The sequence below is a fragment of the Plecotus auritus genome, assembly GCF_963455305.1.
Source record: "Plecotus auritus genome assembly, chromosome: 4".
NCBI classification, from domain to species: domain Eukaryota; kingdom Metazoa; phylum Chordata; class Mammalia; order Chiroptera; family Vespertilionidae; genus Plecotus; species Plecotus auritus.
Window position 1 is genome coordinate 134887180 of NC_137775.1, and position 14978 is coordinate 134902157.

A 14978-nucleotide genomic window follows, 5' to 3' on the forward strand; every position below is an offset into this window, starting at 1 on the left:
AGACTGACGGCTGCCAGAGAAGAGGGGGCTGGGAAAACGGTGAAAGGCTTGAGAAGTACAGATTGGCAGTTACAAAACAAGCATGGAAGTAAAGTACAGCACAGGGAACATAGTAATATTACGATAACTATGGATGGTGCCAGCTGGGTACTGAAAACATAAGGGGGAAGACTTTGTAAAGTATGTGATTGTCTAACAACTATGCTATACACCTGAAACCATTACAAAATAATATTGAATGTAAACTATAATTGAAAAAAATTAGTAAGAAAAAGAAAGTGAGAACTCAAGACCAAGTTAAGAGGCTCCTGGTAGGTCTTCCTCTTCATTCCAAGACCTCCTGACGCCCAGAGGATCCATCCTGTGTTAGCCTCTCGGCTCGTTGGCCTGATCAACACCAATAAACAGTATTGTTCTTGTCAGCCACCACCCCAGCATCCTCCACTCAAGACCAGAGGCCAGGAGCCAATTAGGAAGTTTTTGCAATGATCCTGGTGAGAGATGACGGTGGCTCCAACTGGCGTCTAATGCAGTGGAAGGAATTTGAGAGGAAGAATCTACAGAGCTCCCGACTGGAGAATTCTAGAAGGTTCATACTTACACTGCATGGGTTGTTGGCCATCTGAGCTGGGCTGTAGAAGGAGCCCCACTGGGCGGCTCGTCTCTCTTCCCGGGAAGGAGTGCTGTTCACCGGCAGGCCAGCTGGGACCCCAGGGCCTGCAGCAGTGTTGGCGGGCTGGCTGCTGGGGGCCACGAGGGCGAAAGCGTCATCCAGGAGGGAGTGCATGGTCTGGCGCGCCTCCTCAATGGACGGCTGGGGCGGGATGTACTGCGGGGCCGGGAAGGGCAGGCCTGGGTACCGGCCCAGCTCAGCAGAAGATGGCGTCTGCACGTCTGCAGGGAGGTCGGGGTCGGACTACAGCGGGGACACAGCAAAGGAGAAAGAATCAGACAAGAGCCTCAGTGGTGACCCGAAAACAAAACTCTATCGAGGGCCAAAATGGAATTGAACAGTCTTTACTGACATGAGGAAATGGTTACCCATGAGAGTTTTTAAGATGACAGCTGAGGAGAGTGTGTTAGCTCTCATGGGTGCAGAAAATTTGCATCAGGAATTAAGAAAGAAAATAAAAATATTCAACCATCATTTGTCCTCCAACTGTCTGAAATGCGTTCCAGTACCTGGAAGTATTCACTTTCATTGAAAGCCTCTAAGTAACCAAAAGTGATGTCTCAATCAGCTTACTGAAATAGCCAATCAACTTTCCAAAGATGTAGAAACCAAAAACTAAAGCTGTCTCTACTGACTATTAACAATAGAAAAAACAGCCCTACACACCCCCAAAAGAGTTAAAGGTCATCACCATAATCTAACTGTGTGTATAAATAATTTTCATACCTATTGTGACAATAGTTTCAACAGCAAATAGTAATTATTTATTCAGAAACTGTCTTTAAAATGGAGGTATCAGACCAGAGAAACCAAGATGGCGGCATAGGTAAACACCTGAACTTGCTGCCTCGCACAACCACTTCAAAACTACAACTAAAAGACAAAACGGACCAAAGGAAGGCTAGCTGAGTGGAAATTCTACAACTAGAAGAAAAGAGAAAAGCACACTGAGACTCAGAGGAGGTGTAGAAGTAAAGTGCAGAGGTACTGAGGCGCGTGCGGAGAGGGCTGGCACTGAGTACGTGGCTGTCTTTTTTCAAGCGGGAGGGAGACACAAGCTCCCGACTGCTCTGAACTCCAGTTTTGGGCAAGATTCTGGGGACCCAGACTCATACGGGGAGAAACTGGACTGCCTGGCAGCAGGCGAAACTCAAGGGTGGCTTTCTCTCAGAGGTGCTTGCAGCGATTACCAACGAACACTGAGACCCGGGGGGCCTCTTAGGGCAGGGCTGACGGGAAGTCATTGCTGATTGCTCCGCCCTGAGACTCCACCCCATCCAAGCTGTGCGCAGAGGCTTTTGCATATGAATGGCCTGGTCCTTTGAAATCTAAACTTACCTAACAAACTGCAGCTGAGTCAGAGAGACCCAGAACATCCAAAAGAAGGCCCAAGGCCCCACAGCAGCTTGCATTGCTTCACAGCTGGGCCTCATCTGGGCACCTCCAAAACCCAAACAAAGAAGAGGAATCTGCAGATCTCTCCATAGCCCCTGATGGGTGGCCTCAGGCAGAGGCTAAATTAGCACCTCCTTGGAGATCCAAGAGCCAGTGTACCCAGGGGTCAGAGTAGGACCATCCAGATTACAACTCCTCAGATCCATAGGGACACACTCAGGGGGCAGACTCTGAGCACCAAAGCCCCACTAAAGCAAGTCTTGCCTCACAAGGGTGTCTCCAGCACAGAAGTTCTCCCATCATAGACACAGCTGATCCTCACAGCCAATTGGCCTGGAGGTCAATTCCCCCCAGTGATACCAACAACAATCAAGGCTTAACTACAACAAGACTGTGCACACAGCCCACAAAGAGGTGCACCAAGAGTGTCCACCTCCGGTAACTGGGGAGGCTGAGCCATGGGCCCTGTAGGACACCTAGCACACAAAGCCACTCTATCAACTCAGGGAAGCAACGAAAATGTGGAGACAAAGAAACAGGTCACAAACGAAAGAAATGGAGGAAAGCAAACAACTGGATATAGAGTTCAAACCACGGTTATAAGGTTTTTCAAGAATTTTCTAGAAAAGGCTGATAAATTTAGTGAGACCCTCGAGGATATGAAAAAGGACCAACTAGAAATTAAGCATATAGTGACTGAAATAAAGAATAATATACAGAGATCCAACAGCAGACTAGAGGATCGCAAAAATCAAGTCAAAGATTTGAAATACAAAGAAGTAAAAAACACCCAACCAGAAAAGAAAAAAGAAAAAAGAATCCGAAAATATGAAGATAGTGTAAGGAGCCTCTGGGACAACTTCAAGCGTACCAACATCAGAATTATGGGGGTGCCAGAAGAAGAGAGAGAGCAAGATACTGAAAACCTATTGGAAGAAATAATGACCGAAAACTTCCCCCACCTGGTGAAAGAAATAGACTTACAAGTCCAGGAAGCGCACAGAACCCCAAACAAAAGGAATCCAAAGAGGACCACACCAAGACACATCATAATTAAAATGCCAAGAGCAAAAGACAAAGAGAGAATATTAAAAGCAGCAAGAGAAAAACAGTTAGTTACCTACAAGGGAGCACCCATACGATTGTCAGCTGATTTCTCAACAGAAACTATGCAGGCCAGATGGGAGTGGCAAGAAATATTCAAAGTGATGAACTGCAAGAACCTACAACCAAGATTACTCTACCCAGCAAAGCTATCATTCAGAATTGAAGGGCAGATAAAGAGCTTCACAGAGAAGAAAAAGCTAAAGGAGTTCATCACCACCAAACCAGTATTATATGAAATGCTGAAAGGTATTCTTTAAGAAGAGGAAGAAGAAGAAAAAGATAAAGATAAAAATTATGAACAACAAATACATATCTATCAACAAGTGAATCTAAAAATCAAGTGAATAAAAAATCTGATGAACAGAATAATCTGGTGAATATAATAGAATCAGGGGCATAGAAAGGGAGTGGACTGACAATCCTCGGGGGGAAAGAGGTGGGGGGCGTGTGGTAAGAGACTGGACAAAAATCATACACCTATGGATGAGGACAGTGGGGAGGGGGGGGTTAGGGCATGGGGTGGGGTGGGAACCGGGTGGAAGGGAGCTATGGGGGGGAAAAAGAGGAACAACTGTAATAATCTGAACAATAAAGATTTTTTTTAAAAAGAAAAAATAAATAAATAAAATGGAGGTATCGCCCTAGTCAGTTTGGCTCAATGGATAGAGTGTCGGCCTGCAGACTGAAGGGTCCCAGGTTTGATTACAGTTAAGGTCACATGCCCAGGCTGTGGGCTCAATCCCCAGTGGGGGGCATGCAGGAGGCAGCTGATCAGTGATTCTCATCATTGATGTTTCTCTCTCTCCCTTCCTCTCTGAAATCAATTAAAAAATTTTTAAATGGAGTTATCTCTGAATAACGTAAGTCATCAAGAAAGGCTTAAATAAGCCTGGCTGGTGTGCTCAGTGGTTAGAGTGTCAGCATAAGCACTGAAGAGTCTCGATTCCCAGTCAAGGAGATGCACCTGGGCTGCAGGTTCGATCCCCAGCCCTGGTTGGGGTACGTGTAGGAGGCAACCAATCAATGTGTCTCCCTATCTCCCTCTCTCTCTTTCTCTCCCCTTTCCCTTCCTCCCTCCTTCCCATTCTCTCTAAAACTCAACGGGAAAAATATCCTCAGATGAGGATTAACCAAAAAAAAAAGAAAGAAGAAAGTTTTAAATTCTCTTCCATACTCTCTTGTTTAAGAGGCAGGGGTATAAATCACAATTGGGTTTTTTTTAAATCTTACTTTCTGATAGGCCTTATGAGCAAAATGTTGTTGTCATAAACATTTACTGGTAGGTAACCTGTAAGAGACAAAGCGGGAACCAATGGAGAAAGAGGCCCTTCAGGTCCCAGTGTCTCCGGACGCCCATATAGCACGATCATTCCAAGTGACACTGAAGAAAGAAGAGGGTCTGCAGGACGGGCTGGCGACCATGCCCTCTGTGAGGACGGGTGGACGCCTTCTACCCAGAAGGCTTTGCTCGCCCGCTGGCCCACGGTTCCGCTCAGCTGGCTGGGTCACCCTACTGAAGGGCCGAGGAAGGCGTGTGTGTATCTGTATGGATCAGCAAGTCACTCACAAAAAGACACTTACTCCATAGACACATCCTTATCTTAGCCAACTGTCTGGAAAACGCTTCCTAATGATGACGGCCTATCCAACGGATAATCAGGTAGTACTCATGCCAGCGTCAGACACTTCAGGGAAGCCACTGCTTAACTCCAGAGAGAAAACCACTCCACAAACTGGCAAACCCACAAAGAGCCCCCAGACCTGCATTAGTGTCATCCAGTGGTCGGTAAACTGCGGCTCGTAAGCCACATGCGGCTCGCGAGCCGCGGTTTGCCGACCACTGGTGTAGTCAAATAAAGGGTGAGCCACAGGGAGATTTTAAAAACATACTTAACCGCTACTTCATAAATCTGAAAATTTCATATTAAACCTCAGATTTCTGGATTCTCTTGACAGAATCTGAGGCTCCAAGTGCCCTCCTAAGATGGGGCATGGCTGTCCTCTTCCCCTGGCCCCAAAGGTCCGTTTCTTTAATATTGCAATGACCCAGTAAACGTTCCACTAACAGACATGTGTCATCAAGGAATTCCACGTAAGGATTCTGGGCTCCAAAGGGGGGTCTCTGGTTTATGATGTGGCACTGAATAAACTGTTCCTTTTCTTTTTTTTTTTTTTTTAAATATATTTTATTGATTTTTTACAGAGAGGAAGGGAGAAGGATAGAGAGTCAGAAACATCGATCAGCTGCCTTCTGCACACTCCCCACTGGGTATGTGCCTGCAACCAAGGTACATGCCCTTGGCCGGAATCGAACCTGGGACCCTTGAGTCCGCAGGCCGACGCTCTATCCACTGAGCCAAACCGGTTAGGGCACTGTTCCTTTTCTTTGGAGGTGAGCGAAAGGTCCATAGGCAAGCCCATCCCGCATTGTTGGTTTTTCTTTCTCTTTTGTTGTTGTTGTTAATCCTCATCTAAGGATATTTTTCCATTGATTTTTTAGAGAGAGTGGAAGGGAAGGGGGAGAGAGAGAGACACACATTGATTGGTTGCCTCCCACACGTGACCGGACCAGGGCCGGGGATCAAGCCTGCAACCTAGGTACGTGCCTTGACGGGAATCGAACCTGGGACCCTTCAGTCCCCAGACCAACACTCCTTCCACTGAGCCAAACCGGCTAGGGCTACTGGTTTTTCCTGAGGCGCAGATAGGAAAATCTGTGGTCAGTAGTGTGCCACCAAGCTAACAGTTCCTGGTGGAGAAATGGAAACACGTGTCTGGAAACACATCCTACTGGTAAGAGGGTCTCTCTAAAGACACAGGTGATGTTCCCGGTGGTGGTTCCAGTCGCTGACACGGTAGCTGTATTACAAGGAAGCAAGCGCTGTGGCCACCTGCACAGCCACAAGCCCAAACGGAGATTGCACTGGGGGAAACCTTATACGCACTCGAGGGGAGTCCAGGGCCATAGCCACTGCCAAGCTCACCATTAGTAATTTTAGAGTGGCTTTAATACTCATTGCAAGAGAGAGATGTTCTGAGGGTGGGAGGGATCCCTCGGATCCCCACTGGCCCTACGAATCGTGCTAGGAAGGCCCAGAGCCTCACAGCCAGGAGGTCAGAGCCTCCTGGATTTCTTCCTGTTGCCTCATTTCACGGCTAGACTACAGAACTTGCAGGCCAAGACAGGGCATCTTCATTTTCTAGATCTCAACGGCGAGCAGTGTGTTTCACAGATAGATGGTACTCGATAAAAAATGCAAAACCGTCATCTACAAAAATATACTTCTCCAAGATCCCCGAGTTGGAATTTGAATTCCATCCTCCTGAATCGCAACCTGATCATTCTGTCATACTGTGTGTTTCCTTGGCGTAGCTACCTGTTCATCCATCATTCTTCAGAAAAACATACGGACCTTTTCACTGTTAATCACCACAGATTATGTATTCTGGTGCCTATTTTGCAATCCTCTGTGGGTATTCTGAGAGGGATCATACACTCTGGTTGGCCTAGGACAGTGGTCGGCAAACTGTGGCTCGCAAGCCGCGGTTTGCCGCTCTGTTGACTAATGAGTTTGCCGACCACTGGCCTAGGACAACCTCAGTTTATGCCTGTTGTCCCAGTATAACAATTAATAGTGTTCCTTTCTCTCTCACAAGTGTCTGGTTTGAATGACAAATTATATCAGGGGTTGACAAACTTTTTCCGGAAAGGGCCAGACACTAAGTATTGTAAGCTTTGTGAATCATACAGTTTCTGCTGCAACTAACTGGACTCTGCCCTGGTAGCAAGAGCTACAGATAACATGCAAATGAATGGGCATGGCTGTGTTCCAATAAAACTTTATTCACAAAAACAGGCAGCTGGCTGGATTTGGCCTGAGAGTCATAGTTTGCCTAGTCCTGATTATAAACATAACCTTAGTTATAAGGAATCCAGGAATATATTTTTTACTTTAGGAGATATTTTGAGGGGAAAAGTGTAAAAATCAAGATAATTAAAAAACACATATGTCTAGTATACTGCCCAAGAGAAGGTGAGTTCCAAGAAAGGCGTTATCTTTGAAAATATGTGTTTCAGAATTTTTAGGGAGAGAGTAGGAAGGAAGTCCATCTGAGGAAGATTTTCATTGTAGGGAATTTGGAAAACAGCCATTGGAGAAGAGCAGCTGACTGAAGTGGCTCTCCAGGGAAGGGCACTTTCTGCTAAAAGTGAAAAATGAAAAATAAAAAAACACCACCAAAACAGCAAGGAGAAAAAGGGCCGCCAAGAAAGAGACCTGACCTAGGGTCATGGATGATGAAGGCAAGATGGAGAGAGCAAGGGAAGACAGTCATTCCCCACACCAAACTCCGCGGCACTGGGTGAGGGCACTCCCATCAGGCCTGAAGGCTCCCCTGAGAGGACTAGCCACTGGTTAGGGAAGTGGAGGGGGGAGAAGCAACGCTCCTCCTGTTTGTTAGTGTCACCGCATGACCCTCCAGGGAGCCAAGGGGCCAGCCCTCCCCAAGATCAAACCAAACAGCAGAGATGCCCAGACAGCCGCCTGTCCAAAAGCAGCAGCACAAGAACGCCATCTACTGTAAGAACTGCGAGCAACGGTTCCCCGGCCCAGGGGGTTCATTCACAGCACGCAGAGAGGACCGACTCCATTCCCTCTACTGAGAGCAAAGCATTCTAACTTGTTGACCTGCCAACTCCCTGGAACCACTCCAGCCCTCAGCAGCAGGGATGAGGGGCACGGTCCGTCTTGAGGGCACTAGAAACACATAAACTCCCAAGGAAAGCCTGGCTCTCTCAGATGGCCACGACGCCAGTGCAGGTGGCCCAGTGTCAGCATGGTGTCTGGCACATTTATATAACTATATTAGTGTGTGGCAGTGTTAGTTTTTAGTGTAATTTAGGAGACAAAATATAAAACTCAAATAAATGGCTGGCTGCATAAGCCCTATGTAAAGGGACCATGTACCTCCTTCTTCAAGGATGTGTTTACTACTGATTTCCCTCCTCACAAGGATGGCTGTGTACGTTAGCCTCGGGGGGAGTGGGGGGAGCAGGCGGAGGGGCTAGTATAACAATACAGGGCTACACCCTGGCGTGAGGCTGCAGGCGTCCACACCTAGGCTCCATCTTGGATGCCTTTGTTCTATATTTCTCACGGCTCCTCAGGGAGGCTGGCCCTCTCTTCCTACTCAATGGGGTCTGTGTGTGTGTCTTAATGCTATCAATGTCAGCCTTTTACACTTCAAGCAACTCTCTCTGTGCCCTTTCTGCTTGAAAGAAATGTTTAAACCCGTATTTCTTAGCTTCCAGTAAGCTCTTTCTCCCATTAAAATTATATATATATATATATATAAAATTTTATATATATGTACACTAGAGGCCTGGTGCATAAAATTCATGCATAGGTAGGGTCCCTAGTGGCTGCTGGCTGTGGGCCGGGGCCTCCCTTCCCTGGCTGCTGGCTGCCGGCTGGGGCCTTCCTTCATTCCACGTCACCCCCTGGTGGTCAGCGCACATCATAGCAAGCGATGGAACTCCTGGTTGGTTGAACTCCCAAGGGGACACTTTGCAAATTAGGCTTTTATATATATATAGAAGATAGAAGAAAATAAATGATATATATTAAAATTTCATATATACTAAAATTATATATGTATATACATGTGTAAATATATGTGTATATTATGTATATGTGTGTGTGTGTGTGTATATATATATATATATATATATATATATATATATATATATATATAATGAGCAAATATATCTTCTTAGCACTCTAGAAACAGAAGGGGGGGACAAAACCCTAAATATCCTTTCTATCAACAAGAAACCCAGGGAGCACTCTGGCCCAGGGGATAAGAAACAACCTTCTGGATATTCTTCTTTGTGTTCCACTTAACCTTGAGAAGTGCCCACGCTAAAGCCCAAGAGGAAGGGGCTCGCAGACAGAAAGGGCTCAGCCAGCAGCCCCCTGGCTTACAGGACTGAAGCCTGCCCTCCAACGAGCAGTCCCCTCCCTCCCCTTCCCCTCCCCACATGCCTCCAACCCAGCTGGCCCCGGAGCGTCAGCCACTGGGCATCAACCCCACACAGAGCGCAGCCCCACTGTTCGTTCTCCGCCCGAAGAGCCACCCAACACGGATTCCAGAAGGAAGGGTCAGCGTTACGCACTGGGCAACCAATGTAGGCGGAGTTGTGGACGCCGGGGGGCCTTTTGTAAGTGCCGTCGCTGTCTGTGGTGATGAGCCTGTCCTTCTCGGCGTCTCCGGGGCAGCCGTTGACCTGGTGCTTCCGGCGGGCCTTAGGAGAACGTTTTATCCGCGAGCTGCCGGGGAAACGGGAGGTTACCTTCAGAGGGAAGAAACCTTCCTGCCACTGGCTTAGCAACTAAACGCCAAGCATTTTCTGAGCACCTATGACAGCTGGTCACTGTAGCAAACACCCACAGGATATAAACACTGTGTAAGAGACAGTCTCGGCTCCAAGGAAGCTCAGTGTCTACCTGGGCAGACCACAGCAACACAAGGAACACAGAGCAACCCAAGGCAGCACATACTCAGGATGTCAGTTACACGGACACGCAGAAAAGGAGCGGTCAGTGTGAGCTACTGAGCCATCACTGGCTACATGGGGCCTGAGCTGCGTCTTGAAGAGCAAACAGGGTCTGCAGATGGGGGTGATGTGGGAAGAGAGTGTGGGGTGCAGGTACGACCACACCGAGGGCCAGAAGTGGAAATGCAGGTGAAGGTTTGGGGGCAACGAGGCCACCAGCTAACGGAGTGGCAGGTCTGTCTATGCTGCTGTGCGTGGAGGGGTGGCCCCGCCTGTCACGGGCACACAGGTAGCACAGGGAACATCGCAGGTTTTTAGCAGAGAAAGGCGTAACTGAGAGCAGTGCTTAAGAAAACGCATCTGTGTTGCTCTGGCCAGTGTGGCTCAGTTGGTTGAGCAGCACCGAAAGGTTGCCGGCTTGATTCCCAGTCAGGGCACCAGCCCGGGTTGGGAGCTCGATCGCGGTAGGGGGTGTGGAGGAGGCAGCTGATGGATGTTTGCCTCTCACATCAATATTTCTCTCTTTCTCTCCCTCTCCCTTCTTCTCTCTCTAAAAATCAGTTTTAAAAAATCTTTTTTTTAAAAAAGACATTGCATCTAGGTAGGGGCAGGAGTTTGAGAGGCAAAGGGGAAAGTAAGCCCCAAAACTCAGAGGGTGGCTGTGGGACAAGAATGAGACATCCACCTGTACTGACCCGGGTGGGTGACCACCTAGAGGTGAGGATGCTGGAGGGGAGCAGGCGGAGAGGAGGTGGAGGCCCAGGAAGCTGGGGAGGTGGGTCTGGGAAGGGAGGGGTGGCCACCATTCAGAAAACTGACTTCCAGGAGACATTAACCAGGGAAGCGTCCGAGGCCAGGGAGGTCCTGGCAGAACGAAAGCAGCCTTTCCGCACATGGGCCACCCACGCAGGACCAAAGCCACCCCAGTAGCCTGCACAGCCTTTCTGTGTATAAACCTCTTTGATCCATTTTCAGATACTTTTCCCTTAAAAATGGACAGGCCCTCCGACCGCAGCCCTGACAGCAGAGGCACCCCGGCTTGCCCTGGGACCCCACCTCTTCCTGGGCTCTATGAACACGGAGGGCACGCTGGCCGTGGGGTCCAGGATCTTGTCGATCTGCATCTGCGCCCTGCGGTACACCCGGTGTCGCTCCCGCGTGTCCCCCGACGACAGGTCGTCCACCACCGGGAACTCGTAGTGGCCGCGGCGCTTGGCACGGAGCCGGATCTTGTTCCGATGGTGCTCGATCTCCGACTTGTGCCGCAGTGCTGTCTGAATCTGAGGGGGCAAGATGGGGGGAACCAGACAAAGGCAATGTGCTTGAAGGTCTCTGGGGCCCAGGCCCAGAAAGCATTTTGGGAAGGCCTTTCTGCCACCTTCTTTACCCCCTGCACGGCTGTCCTAGGCTCCAAGGAGGCCCCAAAGGTGTGAGACGAGCAACCACACCCACATTAGCCATAGGGGACCTGCCATGGCCCGCAAGCTGTAACCCCAAACTCGCCCGGTGTGTGAGGGGGGGAAACATGGGATCAGCCCCCAAAGCTGGCAAAGGTAACTCAAATCTGGGAGATCGGCCATGGCACTTTGACAATACCCAGGGCACTGACAACTAGATACAGTACGCCCTGAGAGAAAGAATAAATGTTTTCCATACCCAATAATCACTACCTTAGAGGCTTTTATTTATTTATTTATTTTTTAAATTAAGGTATATGTGAGGCTTTTAAATTACGACAGATTCAAATACATAATGTGCATTATACAACGGAATCCCCATTTACTGATAATTATCTAGTGTCACCAAAACAAGCCCCTCTGGCATGAGACCCCTCCTCCCCGAAGAGAGGCTCCACATGCATGGAACATGTCATCGCTGGCTCTGTGGGCCTGCGCTAGGTTCTGAGGAGCATGTAGGATCTGAAGAGGGGAAGGGTATGGGAAGCAGGTGTGAGATGCAGGCACCACCATAGAGGGCCAGAAGCAGGAATGCAGGCGAATGCTTGGCGGCAATGAGGCGACCTCATCGTGTAGATCAGACGGGCTCGCCGGGAATCTGGGAGCAGAGAGCAGGACGCAGGCCAAGACAAAATGGAACCTTCCCTGGCTGTGCTGCGGTAGACCAAAAGCCACATACTGCTTTGAGACAGTTTGAGAAGGACAGTCAGCTGCATGAGGTTCTCGGAAATTTACCAGCAGGAGAATTAAGAAAGCCCCTCTTAGCCAGGTGGTTCAGTTGGTTGGAGCATCATCCTCATACACCAGAAAGGTTGTGGGTTCAATCCCTGATCAAGGTATGTGCAACAGGCAACCAATCTATGTCTGTTTCTTTTTCTCCCTTCCTTCCTCCCTCCCTTCCTCTTTTTCTCTCCCCTCCTTCCTCCTTCCTTTCCTCTTTATCTCTCCCTCCCCCATTCTTCTCTCTCTAAAATCAATAAGCATATCCTCAGGTGAGAATTTTAAAAAAAACACAAAAACCCTCTTACTCTATCAGGATCTAACTGTTCCTTGAAATACATGAGGTCCTCACAGGAGAACCAGAAGAACCATGATATGCTATGAATTTGCACCAGAACCTCCCGCTAAGAAAACATTTCAGTTGCGATGTATGAAGGGTATAGGTCAGTGTAGCAGTATTGATAATGTTCTAGTTCCCAGGTGGGGTTTTGATTTCATTCTGATTTATAATAAATCTGTATTATCTATGGTCATACATATGCATCAACTACTACATTTGAGAAAGAAGTAGAAGAAAGATTGGAGATGCATGCTATCAAGTTGTGAGGCCACAGGCCTGGGGAGCACGTCTCTTCTCTCTTTCACCAGGTGGAGAACCCACTCCAGGTGTTCACACATGGCAGATACGGAGGCACACGCAACATGTGACTGATGGAGACGGGTCTAGGCTAGGACTGGGCTGCATAGGGCTGGGGCTCCTAAGCACTGGTGAGAAGGGACAACACTCACCATCCTGAACCCACAGCACACATTCTGTGGTCACGTCCTTGGCAAGCAGCCAAAGAGATGTGGCTGGGAGAAACTCGAAGAACTCTTGCTAGGACTTCTATAAGATGATCCACTGTACGGATCACCTTTAAAGTGGAGATGAGGGCTCAACTGTACCAATTTCTTAGAACTTGAACAGCTGTAGGGGTTTCTTAGAGGCAGGAAACTGACTGGCATGAAGCTGCCTTGTGCACATTCCCAAATGGCATTCACTCCACTCACTGTCCAGCCCAGGTCAAATCTCTCAAGTTCAAGGTAACAGTGGCCTGGCCTGGCCTTCTGGTTCCCAACATCTTAGGTTGAAGCACATCTGCTCACTCTTCCAGGATTCACTGGAATAGGGTTTTGCTAGGAATGATCTAGAGCCTTGGAGCCGGAGCAGATCTATGAGGAATCACAAAGTTTACTATGGTTCCAAGACCACCCCAGGTTCAATGACTCTCTAGGAGAATTCACAGGACTCAGCCGTGAGACCCAGTTATTACAGCAAAAGGACACAAAGCAAAATGAGCAATGGGACTGCTGGAGGGATGTCACCATCTTCCAAGAGTCCTCTCCCACTGGGGTCACTCAGGATGTGCTTCATCCCTCCAGCCATGAGCTGTGACAACACATGTGAAATGTCCAACAGGGATGCTCGTCAGAGACTCAATAGCCAGGGTTTTTAACGGGGGCTGGTTACACAGGCACCACCCCCCCCCCACACACACACACACACCACTGCCTGACATGTCTCAAAATTCCAAACTCTCAGAAAGAAAGCAGATATTCAGCACAAATCATACTGTTTGCACAGTTTAGTTACAGTGAGCCAGCTCTGTTCTGCAAATGATGGGAATCTTTCAGAAATTCAAATTCCCAAGACTAGCCACAGAGTGAAGCAGGACTTCTACAGAGAGCAGTCTCAGGTCTCTTTCCTGTACAGCTGCCAATGCACCTAACGTGTCCCTGAACAGTATCTGATCTAAAAAAAACCTGAGTATAAATTTTTTTTTTTGTGAATCCTCACCCAAGGATATTTTTCCATTGACTTTTAGAGAGATTGAAGGGAGGGAGGGAGGGAGGAAAAGAAAGAGAGGGAGAGAGGGAGAGAGGGAGTGGGGAGAGAGAAACATAGAAACATTGATGGGAGAGAGACACTGATAGGTGACCTCCTGCGCGGCCCAACCGGAGGCCAGGGATCAAATCTGCAACTCAGGTGCATGCCCCTGACTGGGAATCAAACTCAAAACCCTTGGGTGCCTGGGCTGGTGCTCTAACTACTGAGCAACATCAGCCAGGGCAAAATGAGTATAGTTTTAAAATTAAGAATACCTGTCAGCATCTCATACCTTTAGCAAACTTTTGACACTAACTTTCACTCAGTTTTAGGCAATAACCAAATCAGCATGTGCGCTTTTGTATTTATGTACCTTTTAATACAAACAAATACCTCTTTGTTAATTTTGTTGGTTTCGGCCACTCGGTCGGCCAGGACAGGGTGGTGGACTGGAGGTGCGGGAATGGGCTGCATGGCGATCAGCTGGATCTTACTGGGGACCCGCCGGCTGGCCTCGGAGGAGCGCGAGATCCTGTCCACGTGCTCGAAGATGGAGGCAGAGGAGTGCTGCTCATTCCCTGAACTGGGTGGTGGCAGCCCTGCAACAGGAGGAAAAGCCGTAAAATAAATATATAAAGTCCTCAAGAGACAGCAAATAATCAAAATTATGGATTAATCCCTAAAGAACCCACAGGTGGGCCCTGACCAAAAGCACATCACGACTGCGTGGCAGGGTTTGAGCTTACAGTATCTGGGTTCAATATCGGCTCCTTCGGCCTCATTAAAGTTACAAATGTCAGCAGAAAAAATGTGAAACCATTATGACACTTTGTGCCAAAAAATGCCCAGTTTTGCCTAAAGGGATTTCAAAGTCTTCAGTAAGAAAGGGTAAAGGGCGGAAGGAACCGGAAGCGGCTCCGACAATTGTCATTTACAGTATACAATGCGTAGCAGCTCTGAACTTCATTCTCATTTGCGATGACATAGATGTAGTTGCCAAGGCAATTATGCTCAAGACAAGGGGTCTGTGGGCATGCAGGCAGGTGCTGATGAACAACGAACATGTCCATATTTTCTGATCGGATGCAGAAAGAAAACTAAGTTGAAGAGGTATGAGAAGAAAAGCTGCTGCCTGGAGGGAAGCCATTCCCACTTTGAAAAGAGACGAAGAGTATACTAAAATAGTTAAAAGGGGGAAAGCTT

General features: G+C 48.2%; 1 protein-coding gene across 2 annotated transcripts in view; it reads right to left on the reverse strand.

The window, feature by feature from the left end:
* The window catches only part of KIAA1549, a 152088-nt gene that overhangs the window by 25001 nt on the left and 112109 nt on the right, over positions 1-14978 (reverse strand). For both annotated transcript variants that reach the window (XM_080664907.1, XM_080664906.1), the window contains exons 13-16: positions 14169-14374; positions 10788-11011; positions 9351-9504; positions 602-916 (exon numbers count right to left, since the gene is read on the reverse strand). In XM_080664907.1, the coding sequence (XP_080521033.1) occupies positions 602-916; positions 9351-9504; positions 10788-11011; positions 14169-14374 (899 nt within the window). The remainder of the gene's footprint in view (positions 1-601; positions 917-9350; positions 9505-10787; positions 11012-14168; positions 14375-14978) is intronic.